This window comes from Sapajus apella, unplaced genomic scaffold, assembly GCF_009761245.1.
Source record: "Sapajus apella isolate SASKATOON/1434 unplaced genomic scaffold, GSC_monkey_1.0 scaffold3, whole genome shotgun sequence".
Taxonomy (NCBI): Eukaryota; Metazoa; Chordata; class Mammalia; order Primates; family Cebidae; genus Sapajus; species Sapajus apella.
In genome coordinates this window covers 43,666,555-43,692,771 of record NW_022436943.1, presented here as the reverse complement: position 1 = coordinate 43,692,771, position 26,217 = coordinate 43,666,555, and the positions used below count along the sequence as shown (strand labels likewise).

The following is a 26,217-nucleotide window of genomic DNA, read 5'->3' as shown; positions in this document are numbered from 1 at the left end:
AAAACAGTCATTTATGCACCGCATATAGCAAAATATATAACATTTCTCTAGAGCCATTTGGCAATACTGTGTATAAACCTAATAATTTGCCTACCCCCCTGAAAAACAAACTCTATTTCTAAGAATTTTTTTTTTTTTTTTTTTTTGAGGGAGGTTTATTGCTTTTACCCAGGCTGGAGTGCAATGGCGCGATCTCGGCTCACCGCAACCTCCGCCTCCTGGGTTCAGGCAATTCTCCTGCCTCAACCTCCTGAGTAGCTGGGATTACAGGCATGCACCACCATGCCCAGATAACGTTTTGTACTTTTAGTAGAGACGGGGTTTCACTGTGTTGACCAGGATGGTCTCGATCTCTTGACCTCGTGATCCACCCGCCTCGGCCTCCCAAAGTGCTGGGATTACAGGCTTGAGCCACCGCGCCCGGCTATTTCTAGGAATTTATCCTAGGGAAATAATCAAACAATTATGCAAAGATGTATTTTAGGTATATTCACAAAAGCATTATTTATATAGCAAGCTATCTAAATGTCCATGGTTTAACAGGATTAAACATGACCTGTTCAAACCAACATAGTAGAATACTATGGGTGTATACAATGACTTTGTAAAATATTCTTTAATGACATGGAAAAAGATTCACAATAAATAAAATGAAAACAGTAGGCTACAAAACCATTTCCATTTGTTGCATTAAAAATGCATTGACAAAGACTTAACTAAAGGTTAACAATGGCTATCTCTCGGTGGTGGGATTACAAGTGATGTTTTTTCTTTTTGCTAATCTGATTTTTCTAAATTTTATACATTAAATTTTTATAATAAAATTTTATTCTAGGACTGTAGTAGGTAGCAGGTGGTTACCTCTTTTTCATCCCCAGCCAGACCCTCTGTTAGAGGAGCGTAAAGAATCAGGTAACCCGAGGCTCCAGGCACGGCATCCCATCTGACTCGCATGCTGTTCTCAGTCACATCATACAGTAGAAGGTCGGAAGCCATGGGTAAAGCAACTGCAAGAGATGTTTTTAAAATTGTTCAGCCGCTTACATATGTGTCTTTGAGAAAAACGAAATTATCAAGAAATGAGATTGGCCATATTTGAGGGGAAGGGAGAAAGGGATTAAGAATAAATTGCAAGTTCCTGGGTTAAACAATGCTGATGAAAAAACAGGAAACATTGTTGTTTTCAAATATGATTCTAGATCCTCCATAATGTGGCCCTACCTACTTTTCTAACCACAATGTCAAGTTTAGGACTTTACTGACATTTGCAGCTCCTTGTACACACATCTATGGAACTGCTTACAGCCCTTCATTGCACTAATCTGTTTGCATGTCTTTGGTTTGCATCCCCATCCCCTACTACACTAAAACATTTTTTTTTTCATTCATTCATTCATTCATCATTTTGAGATCTATTCTTTTTCTCTCATCCAGGCTGGAGTGCAGTGGTGCAATCTTGGTTGCAACCTCTACCTCCTGGGCTCAAGCAATCCTCCCACCTCAGCCTCACAAGTAGCTGGGACCACAGCTGTGAGCCACCATGCCCAGCTAATTTTTGTATTCTTTATAGAGACTGGGTTTCACCATGTTGCCCAGGCTCACTAAAACATCCTTGCGAATAGGGATTGTCACTAAAATATTTCTCCAAAGTAAGGGCATTAACACTCATCTGACAGATTGTTGCTAGGGATAAATTCAACAAAGTATAAAGAGTGATAATCACAGTGCCTAATGCATTGTGATTAGTCTTGATAGACTAATATACCCAGTAGTGATATGGTGTATGCTAATACAATATTGATATAAGTAGAGGGCATTTGGTAAATATGGTATATCATAATCTAATGAGACAAAATCATTTATTTTTGACTTAAAACTATTTACCAAGTTAACTCAATCTGATAGAAGACTGTTATTGTTCTATCAGAGGCAGATTTTTTAGAGCAATTTTGCATAGTGCCTCACATGTAATAGGAACTCAGTTAAAGTTAGAAATGATTACAAAATGTTTGATCTTTTTTAAAAATATTATCTGTTCTCATGATTCTGTGTGTACGCACATGCGTGTATGTTATGTGTATATGTTGTCGTGTGTATTATTATGATCCTACTCAGGGAGGGAATTATTAGTATTCAGAAGCTTGTTTTACCTACAGCGATATGAACCATAAAGATAGCAGTAACATAATTTCCTTGTCATTCTACTGGGCAGGAGAGCTATGGAGTTTTTTCTCGACTTCTACTCACACATTTCAGCACAGTTCTTGGTTCATAATAGGCATTTACTAAATACTTATTTAATAAATGAATGAATTTTTTGTACTCCTCACCACCGAGATTGCTTTTAAGCCTATCAGAGATTTATAACATCTTTTTCAAGATGTAGCATCTGCAAGACTACAGCTCCAGCATGGACCGGTACCACCTATAGCATGACAAATGTCTTCTACGAATGTGATTCAGGATGGCTATCGACACGACCTGAGCAGAATTTCAATGCAAGAAAGGCTGCCTAAGCAGCGCTCCACAAAGTTAGAAGTGGGGTAGAATTAAATACGTACGTGTAGTTTCCGTTCCCCGTAGGCCTTCACTAGCAGTGTGGGCATATATTGCAAAGACTGCTATCTGATATTCAGTTAAAGACATCAAGCTTTTCAACACCGTGGAAGATACACTTCCATCTACCACCACCTGTTTAAAGGACAGTTTGGGTAATGAGTATGAAATATCTTATACACAGAATTGAAATCAAAAAGTGAAAATCTCTCTAGTAAGGACATTTCACTGAATACTTTCTTGCTTGTGTCACATCCTCCTTTCCACTGTAGCAGTCAACTATCTCTGAATTCCTACATGAAGTGATGTGCCTTTTATGGACTCTGTCCAGAAGTCCCTTATTAGTTCACATCTAATAGAAACAATTGTGTCAATGCCAGGCTAATTATTATCCTATTCACATTCACTTAATAACAGTAAACATGATATTTTTCCATAAAGCTTTGGGAAGCACTTAAAAGATTTATTAGTCATGAAAAATAAAAGAATCATTGGAAATGGTCAGATTTTTTTTTTGATCCAAATGATTTAAGACTCCACAAGCTACTTCTCTAACACTTAAAAAATATCATAAATCCTACCATAATACAGAACATTGTGAAATATGCTGAGGTCAATCAGAGGTTAGAATAACAAAAAGAAAGGGGAATTTCATCATGTTTTAACACATTCCCTGTGAACTGTGGTATCAAAGGTAAGAAATGAGAAGGATCCAATCACGTGGCAAGAGGTGTTCTCGCCTATGTTGGCCAAGCCGTAAAAAATGCTGGCCACAGCTGCTTTATTATGGCTTTTCCATTGCACTAATCCCTATAAATGTCCAGCAAACTCCAAGCCTTGGAGGACTAGTGCATTACATGACCACGTAATTTGGAATGTACAGACTTCACTACGACAGAAAGCTCAGACCACTTCCAAGTAGAAAGAATGCACAAATAGCAAAAGGGGTCCTGGCCAGATAATTAGCTACTGATAACTTTTAACTTTAGAACTTATTAACTTTAAGAAGAAAAATAAGTTGTATTGGAAATTCATACCTGACCAGTTCTGAGTGTTATTTGGAGACACGAGAGAAGATGTAATTGCTACAACTCAGAGATGTGGGAGAACAATGTGAACAAGTGGAAATGTATTTCAGTCAAATTATTTAAAATGTCTGTGACAGAATAATCTTATATTTCTGCCTGTTCTCACTACTGTAGAAGACCTGAGAGAATGAAAAGAATGGCTTAAAAATGCTGTCTCCTTATTACCTCGTCTGGTTTTCCACCCCTGGTAGGATAATACACAACTCTGTATTTTTCCACATTTCCTGGGGCGTGAGTCCAGTTAACCATAAAGCTTCTGGCAGTGACTTCAGAAGTAATCAACTCTGTAGGCGGCCCAATGATGGCATGGGCTGAGGCTAAATTAAAGAAACACATCAAGTAAACCTCTTACCCAAAGTTATTTCTTACGAATCTAAGACATCCCATTAGACAGAAATAAATATGGATTTATGCTGCCTGTAAGGTTTTTCTCTTTAGATAAGTTGATTCAGTTATCCATTTGTTCATTCAAGCATTTAAATGTCTATTAGGTGCCAGGTAGCATGCTAAGTTCTGAGGATACCAAACTTAAATAAGACAGTTCTTGACTCCAGAGAACTTTCTTAAATTGAGGTCATTGTTGTGAATGATAAAAACAAATATTAGCTAAGCATGTGTGTATTGAAAGGTGCCCTTCAGAGTCTTTAGAAGTTTCATCTCATTTACTTCTCCCAGGTTCCCATTGTGGTTCACTCTTTGTATGTGCGAAAACCAAGACACAGCGAAGTTAGCTAACCTGAGCAAGGTCTCACAGTTAGTATCAGAGCTGACATTGATATCTGGGCTTGACACAAGAGTCTGTATTTTTAAGCATCAGAGAAGATAGCCTCTGTACTAAAAATTTTAATTCAACAAGTGACTAATATCTAAAAATTAAAAAAAAAAAGAAAGAAAAAGCAACTAACGTATACTAAACACCCACTATGAGCTAGCACTATGTAAGCATTGTGTGTATGTGGGTTACACGTGTTAAAGCAAATGATTCTATAAAAATTCAGGACATGCAAAATCTAAGTGGGGGCAAGGGAATACAATATGTAAATAATAATAAAGAGGTTAAACTTTAGAATTTCTCACCCTTTAAGGGCACTTACTTAAGGGACTTTAATAATCTCAATTTTTAAAATACTGTTTTGAACACTAACTATGGTCGGGAACTTCATTACATGCTGTATCATCAGCCACATGTAGAGTATTTTGGAAAAGCTGAGCTCTGAAGCAGCCTCACTTTGAAGCTCAGAGAAATGTATTCAGGATCTTACTGCTTGGATGCCCAGCCCAGCCCCAGGAATCTAGCCTGGGGAAGGGAGAATAATGACAGAGAGAAGGACATGCGGCCAGAAAGAACCATTTCACGCTGGTTCCAACAGAGGCAGCCAATAAAACCAGACTCTTAAAAGAAGACTTGGATACTACTCTTTTCTCAGATTACATTTCTATAAGCCAAGCGTAACTTGCAGACCAATGATATTGTGAGGGGCAAGGGCTAAAAATCCATGATGCTCCCAGAAAGAGAAGAGCCGTGCTTTATTCCTTTTGCTGAGTATAACCCTGGAAGTTATATAAAGGACAAACATAAGAAGACACTGAAAATGGGAGAGAAGAAGGTCAGTGAGTGCAGAACTACAGGACTCAGTAGCTCCCAGTGGTGAGTTCCTCTTCTTTTTACTAATATATCCCAGACATGGAGCTAAAGTGTCTGGCAACCTAGAAACACCAAGAGATACAGACTACAAATCACTCACAAAATCTCCCCCCTCTAGCAAAGGACCAGGAAATGGCCAGCCTACCAAGATTGAAACTTTTAAAACATTTTTGGCAATAACTGTTCTACTGCCGACAAACACCACAGAAAAAAAAAACATGGCCACACTTTCACCCATGCCAGCAAAGGCCTAGTGGGAAGCCAAAATTTCCTCCTTTCTTGGCTGTAAAAGGGTGCCCTAATATCCACCCCAACCCCCTCATGCCAGCCAGGGTGGTGTGAGAGGTCAAGTAGAGAAGAGAGATTCATCCCCAACAGATGGTCATGAATCTTTTCCCCTACAATCCTGTCTATGATATCAAGGGAGACCCCATGAAGAGCCTGCCTAGACCCCCAACTCTACCTGGAAGTAATGAGGCACCTCTCCCCCTTCACTCTCTGATGGTGTCAGAGGGGACCTAGCAGTGAGCCAGGACTTTCACCACTGTCCAGGAGCAAGAAAGCCACTCTTAATGAAAACTAAAGTAAACATGCAACTGGGATATGATCCAGCCATTGTACTACTGGGCATTATCCCAGAGAAATGAAAACTTATGTTTGCACAAGAACTTCTACATGATCATTCACAGCAGCTTGATTCATGATCGCCAAAGGCTGAAAGCAACCCAGGTGTCCTTCAATGTGTGAATGGTTAAACAAACTGTGGCACATCCATACCATGGAATCTGACACTCAGTTAAAAAGAAAGAGCTATTGACACATGCAACAATTTGGATTGATTTCCAGGGAATTCTCCTGCATGAAAAAAGCCAGTCCCCAAAGGTTACATACCACATAACTCCATTCACATAATATTTTTGAAATGAAAAATATTCGAGATGGAGTGGTGGTTTTCAGTGATTAGAGAGTGGGAGAGAGATATAAGTGAGGGTGACTATAAAAGGGAACAGGAGTGATCCTTGTGATGGAGTGTGCTGTATCTTGCCCGTATCAGTGACAAGTATCCTGCTCGTGGTGATGTAATATAGTTTTATAAGTTTTTACCATTAGGGGAAACTAGTAAAAAGCATACAATCTTTCTATGTATTATTTCTTACAAACTGTATTTGAATGCATAATTATCTTAAAATTAAAAGTTTAATTTTTTTAAAGTATCTAAATGTAACATTATGGAGAAAATCATCTTGTGGTTAAAGAGTCCCTCCTTCAACCCCTCAAAACCTGCTAATGTGCTCCCTTTTCCACTCTGATGACTCAGGTCATAGGAGAATAAGGGGTCTTCGGAAAGCCAACATGAAAAATGAAAAGAATTTTCCCAATTCACGATCGACTTGTGCACAGTAATACTGACATCCACAGGACTGCTCTCTGTCACTCATTTTACCTTTAATTTCTCTGTCCTGTTCTTCCACTCTAGAGCAGACGGTCCTCGTCAGGCTCTCCACAACTGTGTGCATCAGGTCGAATTCGGCAACATTGTACACATGAGTGCTGTCTGGTTCAGAGGCGATCTCCTGCAGTTCATTCACATCCGCGTTTTTCACCCCTTACACAAAAGACAACAGGAGGATGGTGACCTTTATGCCCCCTTGGAAAGAGTGACTGCAATAGGCCTAAACTGACCCGGTCAATTTTCACTGCAGTCAAAGCATCATCTGCTACTTGTATGTATGTGTGTGTGTGTGTGTATGTGTATATATGTATACATATATATATACACACACACACTATATATATATAATATTTAAATTATATTTAAATACAATTATATTGAAAATTTTATATATTTAAAAATATAAAATTATAGTATATAATCATATATATTAATATATAACATTTAAAGATATAAAATTTTCTTTAAAATGCACACACATAAAAACGGATGTAATGAAAAAATATAGCTAAGTCTTATGTCGATTATATAACATAAAACAATAGCTCTGATTTTAACAAATTATTCATATAGAATGAAAATAAGCAAAAAAAGGGAACAGTGAGCATATGTACCACTGACAAGATGAAAGCGATTATGTTCTTATCTCCTGATGAATGACACTTGGGACCCCCCCACATCTGAAAGGCTGCTTCAGTCACCCTCCCCACTTCTGGTGGACTTGCAGTCTTAAATTTGGTTAAAAGCATCTGCCGCTTTCAAGAGAAACATTTCATGTCAGATTGCTTTTTACGAAAAAGTCAGTTGCAGAATCATTTTTAAATTAGATATAAATTTTACTCAATACATCTTAATAGGGAGAGGACTTCATAAAACTAACTTCTGTTTTGCATGAATACTGCAGAAGCAATAGTATTTAAAACAGCATCCTACACTACCAAAGCTTCAGGTTTAAGTTTCTGTAAAATAAGTTTACTGAAATTGAGAAACATTGCTAGAACAAATATACATGAATGTGTGTGTATATGTTTATATATATATATATATATGTGTGTATATATATATACACACATATATATATATAAACATACACACACACATTTGAAATTATGATTATATAGCATTATGCCAAAGAGAAATCTAGGGAAAATTATTTTTTCATATACTCAAATACAATTGGCTTTCTAGTAACCACTGCAATTTTACTAATGCAAATAGAAAATTTCTGGACCTTCCACAGTATCTACTGAATTCCATGACTATAGGTCAAGCACAAAGCTGGGTGTCTGCAATACAGCAGAGACTAGAGGAGGACAAAAACTAGTATAAACACGAACCTTTAAAAAAGAGTGTGCTCGCTGTGCCCCCAAGCACCATAGTAAGTGGTTTCCATATAACACCTTTAATCCTCACAACCAAACCTATGGGATTGGAACTACTGTTCCTCTAAATCTACTGCCTCTCAGAAGACTGCACATTAAAATAAGTAAACATTTACCAACAATGTTGGAGATAGAAAAGGAGAGGTACGAAGTGAAGTTTTATGGGTGTGATGATAGATTTCCCTTCCCCAAGTTTCATCAAACAAGGAGGATTTCTTTATAATCCTCATCGTTTCCATCATCAGAGGGTATTAAAAGGAGGTACCATAGAAGCAAGGAAGAGAAATTGCCTGGGGCAACATGAATTACTTCTTAGATGACTGGCTCTGCCAATTAATTTATCTTTCAACCCCAACATATTGAGTAACAAAGCATTAGTTGTCTCTGAACTATTTGCTTTAGGAGGTTGCAGGATAATAAATACTGATTTCCAGATAATTTTCAGAGAAGTCTAAATCACATCTGGATGAATTTACTTAAAGTTTTGTTTAAAAACTCACCTATTCATCATTAACAAGAGCAGAAAGTGGAGAATAAACACATAAATTAATCCTCCATTAGTTTAAGTCTTTTGCGGAGATTTCCTTTATTGGACAAAAGGATAGGAAAATAAATCTCTCCGATGGTTCTTTCCTGAAGGACTTAAACAATTGCTTCTAAAATGTACATCTGAATTAATATAACATTGAGTGCATGTTGAAGCAGTGGTTTTGTGCCAACAAGGTTTTCCTGTGATATTCAGTTGAAACCAACAAGTTTGGACTTATAAAGGAATATTCTGGGATATTTAGACCCAAATTTGCCTCTCCCTCACCTTTCCAAATAAAATAGTTTGACTGTTACAATTGCACAGAAAAGAGAGGAAATCGTCATCATGACTTTGGAGGAATTTGTTTTGTAAGGATTTCGCCTTGTTCATCTTTGCACCCCAACAACCTCCAAAATGCCTGATGCACAGTATGTAAGCAAATAATTCTTGAATTAAGCATTCTCTAAGCCACATTGTGAGTAGCAAATCTAAAACAGAGTCTGAAGATTTTTTTTTTCATTGATATCTCTAAAAGATGTCCTGTTAAATTCCAGGGTAAGAAATGTTCCTGCCAAGCAAATTTAACTCAACTCCTAAGACCAACTTCACATTCATCTTTAGGAGTGAAGTTACCATATAGTTAAACTCATTTATTGCCCATTTAAATTCCAGGGGTGTGCTGGTAAATGTGGTAAATATTTAACAGCCAGCTTTCTGCCCTGATTTGTAGCGTTTGTCACTTTCTGTAGAATAAATACCCTACCATAGCTTATTCCAAACTACCAATATGAGGTCACAGGATTCAGACTTGGGAAGAGATGTGCACAGTTGGCTCTTGCAAACTGGTATGAGCTGACTACAGCATGCCACTGAGCTATGACACCTACCTCCCCCACACCACACACACATGCACATAAAATAACAAGGTTGTAATTCACCAAAACAAAGTTCGAACATAATACATTTTTTTATTTTTTCCCTGGATTTCTTTTGTTCTTTCTTCTGTAAAGGAAAAACATAGCAGTAATGGCTGTATTACTATAGGATAATACACTTCACTTACTTGAATAATAACAACATATTTCTCTCATATGTATCTTTCATGAACATTTTTATTTTTACTACTAAGGGTAATAATGCTATCTTAGAAATTCTTTAGAGCACTAAATTATTAAATAGCCATTTATTGGATGCTTTTTAAGTGTCAAGCACTGGGATAGGGGATTAGGATGAAAAAGGGAAGAAGATTCAATATGAACCTCTGGGAACTCACTGCTTAGAGATGCTGTAGCATCCCTACAAAAGAGACAGGAGGGAACACCATAGTATCCACAGCTTCTGCAGCTGTTCTGATGCTGTACTTGGCTACATACTAGCAGGAAACAAGTTCTGAAAAAATAATCCAAAACATCCTCTGATGAAAAAAATATATATAAATAGGAAAACTTTTTAGGATGTTTCTCTAAGGGAGGGAAACTTACCAATTTAAAGGAGATATTTCCGTGGGCTTACCAATAGCTCAACCCTGGAGAATGATTTTAAGGTACAGATCTGGGCATGGTTTTAAAACACATATTCCATGGCCCCTTCTCCCTGGATAGTTCCATTTCATAGGAGTAGAATAGTACCCTGAAATAAGTATTTTTTATGCCAACACCGACTATAACTGGGTCTGTAACACCAGGGTAGAGAGTACTCTTTTGATAGAATTATCTCATGGAAAGTTCACAAAAGAAAAATGCACCATATTCTTGATAAATGCAGAAAGATAAATGCATTTGATTTGGGCTAAAGACTGATCACAAATAAAATAATTAAATATGTAAAACATAATAAAAGGGACCGTTCATAATAACCAATTTCAAATGTCTTCAGAGCCCTGCTAAGGAATTTGCTGTTATATTTTGGTTTGTATTTCAGTGTTGCTTGGGAATCAGGCATTTTCTCCGCTGAGAAAGTTTGTTGTTCTCTACTAAATAGAAGACCTTCTCATTGCCAAAGAAAATGTTAACATTTTAATCAACGGCAAAGTTGCATCATCTAAATATTTTGTATTCTGGATGTGTGATATGTATATGTTTTTCCACACAAAAAGGATACCTTATAAAGGGTTAGTTTCAGATAAGAACTACTGCAAATCTTGAACTTTGTGTCTTTTCTAAGTTGCTGCAGGTTCCTAATTCCTTGAAAATGATAAATTGGATTCTTCCTGTACTATCCGGAAAGAGATAGCTATAAAGTGACCTTTAAGAGAAAGTGGTGACTTATTAAACAGTAACAAACATGTACCTGACCTTTGCATGCCACTTTATGCTTTTTGCAACATTTTATATATCACACCTCACTTAGAAATCCTCATACCATGGGATACATGACAGCTAGCATCATTCCCATTTTAAATGTAAGGAAGCTGGGCTCAGATCACAGGGCTGGTTGACAAGGGCCAAAACTCAAAAGTGCTCAGGTCTCCTGGCTTTCACTGAAGTGCATTTCACATCACATATTGTTTTAAATGGTTATGGGTCCATTCTCTTAGTTGAAACAAGACTATAAAGAATACATACCTATGGCAAACAGTTCTACACCAGACTCACGAAGGTTTCTAGATGGTGGAATTATGTCATCTTGGGATTTTCCATCTGTGATTAAAATGCCAATTTTGGATACTCCAGTCCTGGATCCTGCTTCTGGTTTGAAGCTATTTTCAAAAATGTAGTTCAAAGCAAGACCTTCGAGAAAACAAGGAAAAATAAACACCAACCATCTCTAATAAAAAGTCTCTTAATTCTTCAAAAGACAACCACAAGATGGGTAACTTATTGACTCACAGGAGTTTTTATGACATGTGAATCTTCATTTTTTTTAATAAACTTGTCCTTCACAGATTCAGTGAGAAACTAAAATCCACTGGAATAAAGGTAATGAAAATAATTAACTACTGCATTCTTTCAGAAACTAGCATTTATAAAGAACACTGAATTCATGGCCAATGGATGATAATAGATCTTGTGGTGTGTACAAGCATATCTGAACCTTCAACATTTAGGATGAAGCAAGAATACTCACACGGTAGTGTGTTATCATTAGGTTTTCAATGTTGTTTGCGATATTCTAAAGAACGAAAAAATCCCTCTCTTTGTTTTTTTAGGAGTAGAAGGGACAAATCTAAAGTCATTAATCGTACTCCTGCCTTTTAAGTATGACACTTTCCACCCAGAAAAAAATAAGGAATGGTGCAATATTGTTACAGGATTTGTGTTTAATAAATTGTTTGCTACATTAACAAAAATTCCACCAGATTTTGCCTCAATTTGGCAAAGCAATGATTAGGATTCTACTGATTTACCTAAATTTCAATAATAGCATCTACATTGCTTTATCTGAGCATCTATAATACATACCTGTGGTAGGCAATACAGGTTGAATATCCACTATTCAAAATCCTTGAGACCAGAATTATTTTGGATTTCAGGTATTTTGGGATTTGGGAATATTTGCATTATATTTTCTGGTTGAGCATCCCAAATCTAAAAATTCAAAACCTGAAATGCTTCGATTAGCATTTTTTTTTAAGCATCATGTTGGCACTCAAACATTTTGGATTTTCAGATTTGGGATGCTCAGCCTGCAGCATGTCCCAAGGTTAAAATCTGTACAAACCCCTTGTGATTGTGCCATAATGAATATAATGTAAATATTCTTATATTTATCATTCATCAAAAATACTGGTCAGCCAAATATCCATATTATTATTAACGGAGAGGATCCTGACTTTTCAAAAAATTATTTCGTGCTATTCTCATAATAACTAATGATTGTAGAATATGGGCATAGAAAACACCTTCTTTGAAAATAAGAAGAAATTTGAAATTTGTTTTTATTTAAATACAGGGTGGAGGATGGCAGGAGGAGAAAAGTGGTGAAGAGATTAGCTGGCAAAGGTTAGACAGCTACTCCACTCTGTTGGTCTCAGGGCTTGCTTCATTTTCTGCTAGCCCCACCAAGCCCTTCCTGGGACATGGTAGTCACAGGGTAAAAGGAATGAGATACATAGCTTTTTACTCAATGCTGAGTTTGGAAAAACAAACATCAAAGAATCCTAAGTGCTAGTTTCATTAAAACATAACTCTTACAAAATGGGAAAATGAGGTAATACAATTATTTTTCAATAAGATATGTTGTTATAACATGGATTAAACAAAACATACCTGTTAGTGTATTTCCTCCTTTATATGGGAGGTTTCGGACCGCTTCAATCACCTCATCTTTTGTGTTAAATGCATTCAAGTGCCATTCTATTCTGGGGTCACCACTATACTGTGCAAGACCTGGAAAAAAGGATTAGGACACTCACCAGGAATAATGGATCATGCAAAAATCTAGTGGGCTACTCAAGAAACTAGAATGATGAAAGGCCTCATCTTTGCAACATTTTTTGCTTGGGGGATGGCTATATATTTTCAAAAAGACTTGCTGAGTAAGATCAATTAAAGGAATCAAGTTAGACATACATGGGGGTTGAGGGATTGTACATCTTTTCTAGCCATTTATAAATGAGCACCCAACTAGATACCTGGCATTTAAAGCAAAAAAACCTGATTATGTTTGTAGATAAAAGGTCTAGATCTGTTTGTTGTTTATTCTCAAAGGAGTGATTTTTCTTGATGGCTATTTAAAAGTTAAACTAGGAGACTTTAATAAAGATTTATTATTTTTATTATGTGTAATATTGCTCAAAGATTTACAACTTTTTTTGCTTCTTATCTGGGCTAGAAATAATTTGGTAAAGATTATCTTGTACTACAAAATGATTGCCAATTTTCTTAATTCAACATTTTCCTAGATTTAGCTATTTTTTTTAATTAAAAGAAAACTGCTATGCAATAAATTCTTAAACCAGCTGTAACTTTTAAAGTTTTATGATGATTATTATTATTAACCAGGAAGACCTTGACTTTTCAGAAAATTAAAATATGTTCAATAATTGAATGACAGTGTCATTGCAAAAATTAGAAGGAACAAATATTTACTGATCCAAACGTGTGCTTTTGGGACCATGGGTATCCTGCAATTCTGAAAGTCACTTTGATAAGGAGTTTTTTAAATTTCTTAAAGCATTTCCCAGCAGTTTTGCACTGACAACTGACTGCTACTGCTAATAATAGAAATTATACCAATTCGTGTTTTCTCTGAGCCCACGTCAAATGCTGTAACCAGGTTTTCCAAGAAAAGCCGAACCAGTCTGAAGTTGAATCTTCCAATACTCCATGAACCATCGACCAGTATTACAATGTCAGCAATCGCAGGAGTTTGACAGACAAATTTCACTTCTGCAAAGCACACACCAGAAAAGCGCATGTGTTACTGTCAGAACTTCAAAAGAGTAAGTCCATCCTATGTATTTTAGACAACTTAGTGCTAAGAATACTAAAGAGTTCTCGTTAGAGAAGGCACCTTTTTACAACTCTTCCCTTAAATGTATTTTACTAGAAGAAAAAAAAAAACAAAAACTGTGGTAATGGTTGGCAGTAGAGCCAGAGCTCTGGAAATAGGAAAATACTGGGCAGGTTCACGCCATCCTGGCAACTCAGCCTTCTGTGTATTTTAGAAGGCAATGTCTGTGCAAAAGCATCCAGCTCTGGGCTTTCGCCTGTAGATTCTTTCCAGGAAAGGTCTTAACAACACCAGTGTGTGCCTGTCAGCCAAGATGGGAGGATGGCCAGGAGGCAAAAAGGCAGCTCTCCTATCCTGATAAATTTATGCTAGAGGAAGTGATAGGAAAGGAGAAATACAGACTTTCTGAATTCAAAGAAACGTTATGGCCACGTATTTAATCCAAGAAAGGTCAAGAGACTTTTTCTAAAGCAGGAAGGGCTTTTGGAACAAGATCATTGGAAAAAGGCCAAAGAGTTTCCCCAAAGTCAAATGTTTTTTGCATATTATATCTATGTGACAGATTTTGTTCCTAAAGATCATGTAAATAATTGATTTTTTAATGGCTCAATTAGGACTGAAGAAAAAGATTCAGAAGAGGATGCCCTGTGGCCATGGTACCTATGTTTTACCGTCAGAGAAGGTCCCACCCGCAGCAATGCTGGGGAAATGTACAGGGCAGATGGCTAAGTCTCTACGACAATGGAGGAGGCTGCCTGATCTAGGGTAGGTCTGTGCTTCTTTAGGGGCAATTCACCATTTCTGTTCACACAAACCCAAGATACAGGAATGTTCTCTAAGTGTTTCACAAATCCTTAACAATGTCAATATGGTTTGTCTATGTCCTCAACCAAATCTCATCTCGAATTGTAGCTCCCATAATTCCCACATGTCATGGGAGGGACCTGGTAGGAGGTGATTAAATAATGGGGGCAGGTCTTTCCCATGCTGTTCTCATAATAGTGAATAAGCCTCACAAGATCTGATGGTTTTATAAAGGGGAGCTCCCCTCTGCACACTCACTCTTGCCTGCCACCATGTAAGATGTGCCTGTGCTTCTCCTTTGTCTTTTGCCATGATTGTGAGCCTCCCCAACCATGTGGACCTGTGAGTCCAGTAAACCTCTTTCCTTTTTAAATTACCCAGTCTTGAGTATGTCTTTATTAGCAGCGTGAGAACAGACTAATACTTTTAGTACCAGCTGCAGCGTTGCTTCATACTCTAGTTTGTGCTTCCATAGAATGGGGTAACCTTGCTCAATTTGCATATTAAGACTAGAGACCAGAAGTGCATGTTGGGGGCAGGGTTGGAGGTGGGCTTCTTGTATTCTTTTTAACATCTTGCTGGCCCAGAAAAATCTTTGTTTTTTTAACATATATAATGAAAGCCAAAATACAGAAGTGTTCATAAACAAGTCTAATATGCTTTCACCTGAAAAAAAAAAAAAGTAGTTGAACTACTATGGTTGGCACAGGCAGTTTAATATATGTGTCTCTGCACCTACCAGTCCACATTTTGCTTAAAAGATATTGACATTTCTCCAGATATAAATATTCATGGGATACCTACATGATTTTACCAGATGAGGAACAAATGAATTTGCCAGTGAAATATCCCAATCTTCATTATGGAAGCTAAATGGTACAACTCAATCCAAAGTTTATATATTCACTTTCTGGCACCAGTTCCCTTTCTTAACCACCAAATACAGGGCCATCAGCTGGTAACTCTGTATCTGGGCATCAGCCTTACTATACCACACTTTAAAAAAGGCTAAAATGGAATACCACAAAAAGTCACGATAAAAATTAATTTGTTTTTTGGATATAACCAGGGAAAATTGAAGTCTGGGTAAGCTTCAAGAACCCATTTTTCTTTGTTTTTATGGGAAAAACTTACTCTTAAATGGAGAGTAGTTTTCTTTCTTTTCCAGAACTCCTGGGGATATTATTTCAGTTCTAAATTAATTGGGAACCATGTGGAAAGGATCTTAGAAAGGGAACCCTTTCTGCTTATTTAAAAGAGGTAATGAAATTGGTAGTTTCTGGTTTAAAAAATAATTTCCAATAGATACGTTCTGTTTATTTAGCTCATTCAAGTCAGAAATGACCTAGAAATATAAATGCTGTATAGCTCCTAGAAAAGATATAAAGCCAATTGACTAGAAATCAAAAGATTGATCATTTTAAAAAATGAGCCAAAAAATTTTTAAGTTGGTCATCAAAAGACATCTTAAAGAAAATAAAAGCCTAAGTGTGGGTTATGGTGAAGGTCTTAGATTTTGCGGGCAAGAGGGAGTTTGGCTGCTTATTATACCACTAAAAATTACTAATTAAGTAACTGATTAAAAGAAGAGAGAAACAGTACTCTCTGGCATGCAGAAAACATTATCTAGAAAAATAATCTGAGCGTTTATGTCACATAATTTAAACACCAAAAACCTTAAAAGCAAACTACAACTTGGCATATTTCACTTAAAATTAAGACTCATAGGAAGACGCTTTTTTCAACAATTTCAAAAGTCAAAATCTATCACTGGTTTTGTATTCCAAAGTATGATTTTTCTTGAAGATTAGTTTTCATACTTGAGAACTGTGAAAACAATATTTTTTCTTGTGTCCCAAACCCTGTTTGTCAACTCTAAGACATATATAAACACAATGAACCTAACGGCTATTTCCATCCTAACAGGTACAAGTGCAATATGTCCAACCCCAAGACGATTAAGTGTAAGTCAAATTCTCTACATAGTACGTACAATGTTTGTTCCATCAACAGGTTTGCCTGTGCCAGGGGCAAATAGATGTTCATATTTCTAGGTACAAAGAGGTAGTTTGAAAGCTGCTGTGTTCAACAATCATATATCTTAACCATAATTCCGGCTGTTATAGTAAATCTTTTTAAAGAAATGCATTCTAATCATTGTCTCACTAAAAGCGGATTCCAGATTCAAAACTGAAGACAACATTACTCTCCACTGGCAAGCACATTACCCATTCCACTATTCTTAAACAGAGAGACACCAATCAGAAAGAAAGTATTAAGAACCTTAAAATGGGTTAAAATCAAGTGGTAGAAAAGAAAACCAGACACGCCTGGGAACCCAGGTAAATGTGTAAAACCCAGCAGCTAAACGTAGTTTAAATCTATAGTATAAAGGAATGAGTGCATAAGCTTTTATTGCAAGACAATATTCCAAATTAATTTGTAAAATGAAATAAATCCTTTTTGTCCGCAAGCCTGAATTTAAAATTAAAGCAAAGGGATAGATGAAATGACCTCTTGAACTGTATTTTAATTCATCTCTTAACATCAGTCTTATCTAAAATGCAACTGTGAAAATAGAGGCGGTGTTTTAAAAAATGCCTAAGCAGCTGAACTTAATTAAAAGAAAGAAAGCGCTCAATAGATGGCCTGGATTACAAAGATAATAACACTTTGATGTCACAGATAGAATCAAAAAGAACAATTGCACAAGTCCAGGAAAAATGATCCCCTTTCTCTTCTATATTTTCTGGAGTTTTGTGGTGAGAAGACTTAAAAGAACTGCATGACTTTTTTAAATTCTGTTTTTGAAAGTGATGTTCATTATTATATTAAGTTAAGGCTAGGCATGGTGGCTCATGCCTGTAATCCCAGCACTTTGGGAGGCCGAGGTGGACAGATCACCTGAGATTAGGAGTTCAAGACCAGCCTGGCCAACATGGTGAAACCCTGTCTCTACAAAAATGCAAAAATTAGCTGGACTTGATGGCAGGTGCCTGTAATCCCAGCTATTTGGGAGGCTGAGGTGGGAGAATCGCTTGAACTTGGGAGGCAGAGGTCGCAGTGAGCTGAGATTGTACCATTGCATTCCAGCCTGGGCGACAGAGTAAGACTCCATCTCAAAAACAAAAAAAGTTAAGTCCTTCACACTTATCTATTGATTTAGTCCTCACATCAACTCTGTGGAACAGGCACGACTATTATCATTCCCATTTGCAATCAAAAAGTATGGCCCGCAAGGGCTGTGTGATTTGCCCGGGGTGTCACACAGCAAAGAAGTAGCAAATCTGGGATGTGAACCCAAGTAATGTGTCTCTGTAACCTATGTTTTTAACCACAGGGCTATACACTGATTTCAGGAAGGCACTCTATGTTACGTAAACTTAGAAAGCAAAGGGGAAACGCTTGTAACGTAAAGCAGCGTCTCTGCAGGGTTTGCCCCTGCTGTGTCCACAGCTAATCTGTGCTGTTTGTAACGTCTCCAATTATTTATCTAGGACGTTTTTCCCTCCCAAATAAGTGCACTTTCATATTGAAGCAGCCCATGTGAAAGGCATCCTTCTTACAATAATTTTACACCAATGTTATTGTGTTACTGACATCACAAGAAACTCCAAACCCATGTTTATTCATTTGATGTTTTGCAATTAATTTCCTGGAGGACATTTATTCATTTTTTGAAAATCTATTTAGTGTTTATTATATACCAAGCACTATTCTGAGCAACAAAGCTCCCAACTTCTGGCAATTTAAATTCTTTTATTTTAACTCTTAATACCACTCAGTGATTAAATTCTTAGCGAGAGAAAATAGACTATAATAAAGCAACATAGGTTCAGATACAAAAAAGTGCTTTATAAAAGTAAACAAAATCATACAAAGAGTAACCATACGTGGGGGCAAAGGGTAATATTACTGTAATGGCAACAGTATGAAATTACCAAATTAAAAATCTTTCTTTTAAAGCATATTATTGTTTTTGTTCTAATGGCATTCAAATTAAAGACCCAATTACAGTTCATATAATGAAGTGTTTACAATGCATTTTTAGATAAACATATTTATCAACATAGTCGGTGAAGACACAAAAGAGGGAGGTGACAGAGATAACTTTTTCTGCCAGGTAAACTCCTATTCATCCTTCAAAACCCAGGTTACACTTTACCAACTCCATGAATCTTTTCCCACTGTCCTCAGATGGGACTCATTACCTGCCCCTCTTTACTGACTCTGGATTTGTACATTGCTTGTTGTGCCCACCACACTGGAATATTATGATTGGCTTCCATTTCTATCTCCCTGACTAGACTGTGAACTCCTTGACTGGGGAGGGCTTTTGTAACTTGTCCTTTTAGCCACTTTGTCTGGCTCATCTCTTGATTTATGGTACGTCTGTGTATGTAAACTAAATTGAATTGCGTTGTTAAAAAATGATTCCTCTGTTCACATAGTCCATACTGCCACCAGAATACCAGAGAAATGAGCCATGATGGCTCAATTAAATGTGTTCTCCTCCTGCTCTGCCATACTACTGAATTGGGAAAGTGGATTACAGTTATGTAGAAATCAGGGAGATTGTATCAAAGTTGCCTGTCTTTCTTGATATTTTCTTAATGCTTGAGGCTAAGCTGAATGAAAGGAGAGTGTGTACAATTTTTATTCACCCTGTCTTAACCTCAGTCAGAAAACTTCACGACGATTTCACTGCAGCTGGTCTAGGATTCATTTAGGGGCTTTGAATTATTTTGTTCTATGCCACTAGCAAAATATCAGTCTCAGCCATTCGTTAAAGAAGACATTTGAAGGAATACTGTGGCCACAGAACAATTTTTCACTTAAGCCTCCTTTGAGGTTATATTCAAGTTTCCGAACCAAGAGCAAAAGAAAATCCCTAAGAATTTGGTACAGTAGAACTCTTGGAAGCACAGTTACCATGTAGAGATTGGTTCAAGCCAGACAACTGAAGATATTTTTATAAAAAGAGTTAACATCATTTTACATTTGCCAAAAGCTCAATCGTTCTGAAAGGTTTTTCAATGCATTGGCAAATTCTGACTTTCACAACATTCCCATGAGAAGCCATGTTGTCCCCATTTTTCGGAAAATGAAATTGAGGTAAGGGCATGGTAGCTCATGGCTCTAATAATCCCAGCGCTTTGGGAGGCTGAGGTGTGCAGATCACCTGAGGTCAGGAGTTCAAGACCAGCTTACCAACATGGTTAAACCCCATCTCTACTAAAAATACAAAAAATTAGCTGGGCATGGTGGCAGACACCAGTAACCCCAGCTACTCGGTAGGCTGAGGCAGGAGAATTGCTTGAACCCAGGAGGCAGAGATCGCACCATTGCACTCCAGCCTGGGCAACAAGAGTGAAAATCCATCTCAAAAGATAAAAGAAAGAGAAATTGAGGTTCGGAGACAACAAGGGACTGAATTACTAGTTACCAGCAGTGCTAGGACTGGATGACAGGTATTTTTCTCTTCTTTTTCTTTTTAGAGATAGGGTCTCACTCTGTCACCCAGGCTGGAGTACAGTGGTGCAATGCTAGCTCACTACAACCTCACATTCCTGGGCTCAAATGATCCCACCTCAGCCTCCTGAGTAGCTGAAAAATAGGCACACATCATATGCCCAGTTAACGTTTGTTTGTTTTGATTTTTGTAGAGATGGGATCTTACCATGTTGCCCTGGCTGGTCTTGAACTCCTGGACTCAAGCAATCCTACAACCTTGGCCTCCCAAAGCATTGCGATTACAGGTGTGAGCTACTGCCACTGCACCCAACCACGATGGGTCTTCTAAATATTTGGTCCAATATGCCTTTTCTGGCGTATCACACTATCACTTCCATGGAAGTTGTCCTCACAGAATGCAACACAGATGGTCACTGCGGCAGGAGATAACATCAGAAACCATCCACTAGGGGATGTGAAGCAAGGGGCTCATTTCACTTGTGTCTGGAATTTACATTAATCTGAGTGACGTTCGTATTCATTTAACGTAGTCATGAGTGGAAATGTACCTTTCAAAACCTCTCTGACAGCTGCCTGCCCTATCTAAAACAGCACTCCCATGACTCACTCCTTTTATCCCTGTTTTATTTTTCTTCCTAGAATGTCTTACTTCCTAGAAATATATTATACAGTGAATGGTTAATTTCTTGTGCCAATTTGACTAGGCCACGGGGTGCCCACACATTTGACCAAACGTTACTCTGGATATGTCTATGAGCGTATTTCTGGCTGATTATGGTAGACTGAATAAAGCAGATTCCTCTCCCTAATGTGGGTGGGCCTCCAAGGGATTGCAGACCTGAAGAGAACAAAAATGCTGGGTAAGAGAGAAGCCTGCCTGACTGCCATGAGCTCATACGTTGTCTTTTCCTGCCTTGAGACTTTAAAACATTGACACTTGGGTTTTAAGCCTGCAGGTGTTTGGATTAGGATTTATACTATCAGTTTTCCTGGTTCTCAGGTTGGATTTGAACTGAAACTACATTGTCACTTTCCTGGATCTCCAGCTTTATGACTGCAGATCTTGGGATTTCTCAGCCTCCAGAATCACGTGAGCCAATTCCTTATATTAAATCAGTATCTCGAGCCAGGCATGGTGGCTTGTAATCCCAGCACTTTAGGAGGCAGAGGCAGGCGGCCACTTGAGGCCAGGAGTTTGAGACCAGCCTAGCCAACATGGTGAAACCCCTTCTCTACTAAAAAGTGCAAAAATTAGCCAGGCATGGTGATGCACACCTGTGATCCCAGCTACTTGGGAGGCTGAGGCACAAGGATTGTTTGAATCTGGAAGGCAGAGGATGCTGTGAGCCGAGATCACACCACTGCACTCTAGCCTGGGTGACAGAGTGAGACTGTCTAAAATAAATAAATCTCTCAATCTCTGTCTCTCTCTCTAAAATAAATCTCTCTCTCACACACATACACACCCCTCTCACACACACACTTTCCTTTGTTTCCTTTTTTATATTAATAATTATTAAAAGCCTACCATTCAGTGACGGTTTTCATCTAAGCCCAATATTAATCCTGTAAGGTAGATGTCCTTCCCATTTCATAGAAAAAGAAGGGCTAAGTAACTATATAGCTTAAGTAACTTGCCCACCATCACACATTGAGCAAGTGGAAAAGCTGGATTGGAATCAAACCCAGACTCACTCCAAAGCCTGAACCATTCAACTCCCATCACAGAAGAGAAGTATTTCAGAGAAAGGAAGGGAGGGAGGAAAGGAAGAAGGAAGAAAGAAAGGAGGGAAAATATGGACAAGCCTTGCAATCGAAGCTAGCATGAAATCAAAGCCATACACATTTGTCCTATATTCAACCTGGGATGAATAACACCATGACAACTTGCAGGAATGTGAAGACTGGTGGTTGCGCCACGGCCAAGAGAACATTTCAGCTGTCACTCAGAGCCCTACATCTTAAGAGTAACTAACAACCCTGTAAACATCACATGCATCACATTTCTCCTCTGCTCTAAATTGTAAGGGACTGGGAGAAGATACGACAGCTGTCTTCAAATATTTAAAGGGCTGTCATACAGAAGAGGGATTAGGAGGATTCTATATGCCCAGGAGGAGGACTGCATAAAGTAACATTTCAGCTCAATTACAGGCAGGCAGGATATCCAAAGATTACTGTCTTGGGAAATACTAAAATCGCTGTTAATGAAAGCAGATGCAGGACAACTCTTGAAGAAAGCCTTGAAGGATGGCAGAAGGAGCCTCTGCCATCCTTGTGACTAGTTGAACTGCAGGACTCTCAAAGTGACCTACAGGTTAAGATTATTTCTTCCTTCCCCAGTTCTCCACTTGACCTGTCCATGTATATTTCCCATTTCCTCCCAATACAATTACTCTTCTCTCTCCCAACAACATTACCATCTCAGAAGCTTTCGACTCAATTTTTATCCCCCCATCTCCTATAATGTACCCTCTTCAAACCCTTCCTACCCTACCACAATGCCAGATACCTAAAACAGATTTTAATTCCTTTGAAAATATGTTACTCTTCTTACATATTTTTTAGATAAAGTTTGCTTAAGGCCAGGTACGGTGGCTTATACCTGTAATCCCAGCATTTTTGGAAGCCAAGGCAGGTGGATTGCCTGAGCTTAGGAGTTTGAGACCACCCTGGGCAATATGGTGACACCCCGTTTCTACTAAAATACAAAAAATCAGCTGGGCATGCTGGCACATGCCTGTAGTCCTAGCTCTTCAGGAGGTTGAGACATGAAAATCGCTTGAGCCCCGGAGGTGGAAGTTGCAGTGAGCCAAGATCGCACCACTGCATTTTAGTTTGGGCTACAGAGTGAGACTCCGTCTCAAAAAAAAAAAAAAAAAAAAAGTTTACTTTAAAGTTTTACTGGTACAGTTGCCTGGTTATTTCCTTAAGTGAATACTGACCCAAGAGAGGCTATTTTATCTGATTACCTCTATTTTGAAATGAAATTTGCTCAACTTCAGGAGTCAGTGTATCACATTCCCATCTATTTTCAGCTCTGTATATAATACTACGTGATCTGTCTGTATGTTTACTTGGGTCCTTTAAGGTTATTTTCACAAAACACAACTCAATCATCCTGGTTACTCCAATTCAACCTATCCTGATATTTTGCAATTTCTAAAGCCGAAAACCTTTGCAGTTTGACAACAGTCAGCGCTGCAGATATAGAGACAAGATAGTCAACAGAAAATTCTTAGACAAGAAGGAAGCTACAAGTCACACAAACCCAAGCATTCCTACCGGAGGGTCACTCTGCCAAAATCAATAGCAGTCCTCATAGATGTAAGGTATCTGATTATTTTTAAAATGGTATGTTACAAGTTCTTTTAAGAATAAAGATATTTGAAAACTTATTTCAGACAGAGTTACGAATTCTTACCACTGGAGAATTCACAAGTTGAGAATAATAAACTTTGTTGGAGGCCAGAGTAAAAGTGTCAAAATTGTTCAAAACTATCTCATCAAGGGCAGTGAGGGAGGAGCTAGAAGAAAACTGGAGGTCTAATGCTCAGAGAGTTTCATCCCATTGTCACCAGGAGTGCATAAGCATAACTTTTTGAGGGTTGGGAAAGGGAATCTTGCTCTGTCTCCCAGGCTGGAGTGCAATGGTGCGATGCAACCTCCGCCTCCCCGGTTCAAGCGATTCTCCTGCCTTAGCTTCCCAAGTAGCTGGGACTACAGGTGCAGGCAACCAAGCCTGGCTAATTTTTATATATTTTTTTTCACTCTATGTTTAAAAAATATATATATAATGGAGTGCTCAGAGAGCAGAAGTGAGGGGAGAAACGGGTTAAAATTTGCAGGAAAACTTTTCTGTAATACAGGTGCTGCATGAGATCAATGTTTCTCACCGTTTTTAGTTAACACCTCCATAAGGAACCTTTAGACTTTTTTTTCCTAATCACCTCCTCATGAAATTTCAAAATCACAGGTATCCCATATAGCTATTTACGTATTATATATTTACACTTAATACATAAAAGAATTAATATTTTTCGTCTTTCACTCCCAAAATCAATTTTGCCCATTTAAGGATATCACTCCCATTGAGAATGCATGTATTACATCATTTGCAAAAAAAAAAAAAAAAAAAACTACTTTTTCTTGAAACCCAGAGCAACTAAAGGTATTATTTTAAAGGTTATCTTAATGGTCAAATTATGCTCCATATGGTTGAAACTTTACTTTTTAAAACTTCTTCCATTTTTTCATGATGTGGCAGAAACAAGTTCACCATATTAATGCACATCTGGGAGATAATCTAAAGAGAATCATACAATATTTTAAAGCTCCCCATAGTTGACTTAAATGTGTCTGTGTGATTCCATTCTCAATCCAGATATCTTAGTTAGAGCTAATCCCATCCCTGCAGCTCCTGGTGTAGCCAATCAGATTCTTACATTTCCTTGTTCACTGCAATTGGATCAGAGATGGGCTTATGAATCAAGCTGGACCAATCAAAACTGTTCTTGAGACGTTTTCTGAAACTAACATCAAAAAGGCTTCTGTGGCACACCAGACAGTGGCTCATGCCTATAATCCCAGCAGTTTGGGAGGCAGAGGCAGATGGATTACTTCAGGTCAGGAGTTTGAGATCAGCCTGGCCAACATGGGGAAAACTTGTTTCTACTAAAAATACAAAAATTAGCTGTGCGTGGTGGGGCCCACCTGTAGTCCCAGCTACTCAGGAGGCTGAGGCAGGAGAGTCTGTTGAACCCAGGTGGTGGAGGCTGCAGTGAACAGAGATTACACCACTGTACTCCAGGCTGGACAACAGGGCAAGACTGTGTAAAAAATAAAAGGCTTCCTACCATATGAGATTGGGGTTGCTCACTATTATGTGATTCTGGAACCTGGAACTCTGTGGAGTCCTTCATTGTCACTGTAGCAATCCTACCTAGAAATAACACCATCCTGGAGGAAGGAAGATCCAGGAGATGGAGAAGCAAGAGAAAGCAACTGACACTGGATCGAGACCCTAGGTCCAGCCTGCTTCAATTACATGAGTCAGTACAATTCTTTTTGTACTTAAACTAGTTTGAATGTGTTTCTACTGAAGCCAAAGATTTCGGACTAATATGCTGCCTAGAATTTTTCAGTAAAGGTGGATCATAAACTAAGGGGAGACAAAGTCTAAAATAAGAAAAGAAATGAATCCCACATAGAATCTGAGAACTAAAACAGTATTTCAATGAGCTCTAATGAGGACCAATAAATAAACGGTGGGAATTCCAAATTTTAAAACATCAATTGCCTTCTTACATTTAAGTGAAAACATTTAAAATATGTTACAAACTAGTAGTAGTCCCGGTAGAGAGGAATCATGTCTTATCTTTGTTGCCATGGTTTCATCTAAGTCAATTCATATCAATTTTTAAAAACAGAGGTTTATTTTATACTCCAGAGAAATGAGCAAATAACTGTGCATGCACAGTGAGATCTCCATCGTTTAGAAATGGAATCAACAAGGCCATTTCTTGCTATTTGACCCTTTTCTTCCTATTTGTTTTCCTCTTATCTTTTGGAATTTTAGTGTCCTACAGGGTTTTTTTGTTTTTTTGTTTTGTTTTTTTTGTTTTTGTTGTTGTCATTGTTTGGAGATAGGGTCTTGCTCTGTCACCCAGGCTGGAGTACAGTGGTACGATCTCGGTTCACTGCAACCTCTGCCTCCCAGGTTCAAGTGATTCTCCTGCCTCAGCCTCCTGAGTAGCTGGGACTACAGGTGTGCACTACCACACCCAGCTAATTTTGTATTTTTAGTAGAGACAGTGTTTCACCCTGTTGGCCAGGATGGTCTCGATCTCTTCACCTCGTGATTTGCCCCCCTCAGCCTCCCAAAGTGCTGG

The 26,217-nt window shown here is 38.0% G+C and overlaps 1 protein-coding gene across 4 annotated transcripts in view; it reads right to left on the bottom strand.

Moving 5' to 3' along the window:
- COL14A1 (collagen type XIV alpha 1 chain) overlaps window positions 1-26,217 on the bottom strand; it is a 257,258-nt gene that overhangs the window by 173,366 nt on the left and 57,675 nt on the right. For all 4 annotated transcript variants that reach the window (XM_032252681.1, XM_032252674.1, XM_032252687.1 and 1 more), the window contains exons 6-12: window positions 13,828-13,983; window positions 12,862-12,981; window positions 11,218-11,382; window positions 6,734-6,895; window positions 3,810-3,961; window positions 2,562-2,691; window positions 862-1,007 (exon numbers count right to left, since the gene is read on the bottom strand). In XM_032252681.1, coding sequence (XP_032108572.1) covers window positions 862-1,007; window positions 2,562-2,691; window positions 3,810-3,961; window positions 6,734-6,895; window positions 11,218-11,382; window positions 12,862-12,981; window positions 13,828-13,983 — 1,031 coding nt within the window. The remainder of the gene's footprint in view (window positions 1-861; window positions 1,008-2,561; window positions 2,692-3,809; window positions 3,962-6,733; window positions 6,896-11,217; window positions 11,383-12,861; window positions 12,982-13,827; window positions 13,984-26,217) is intronic.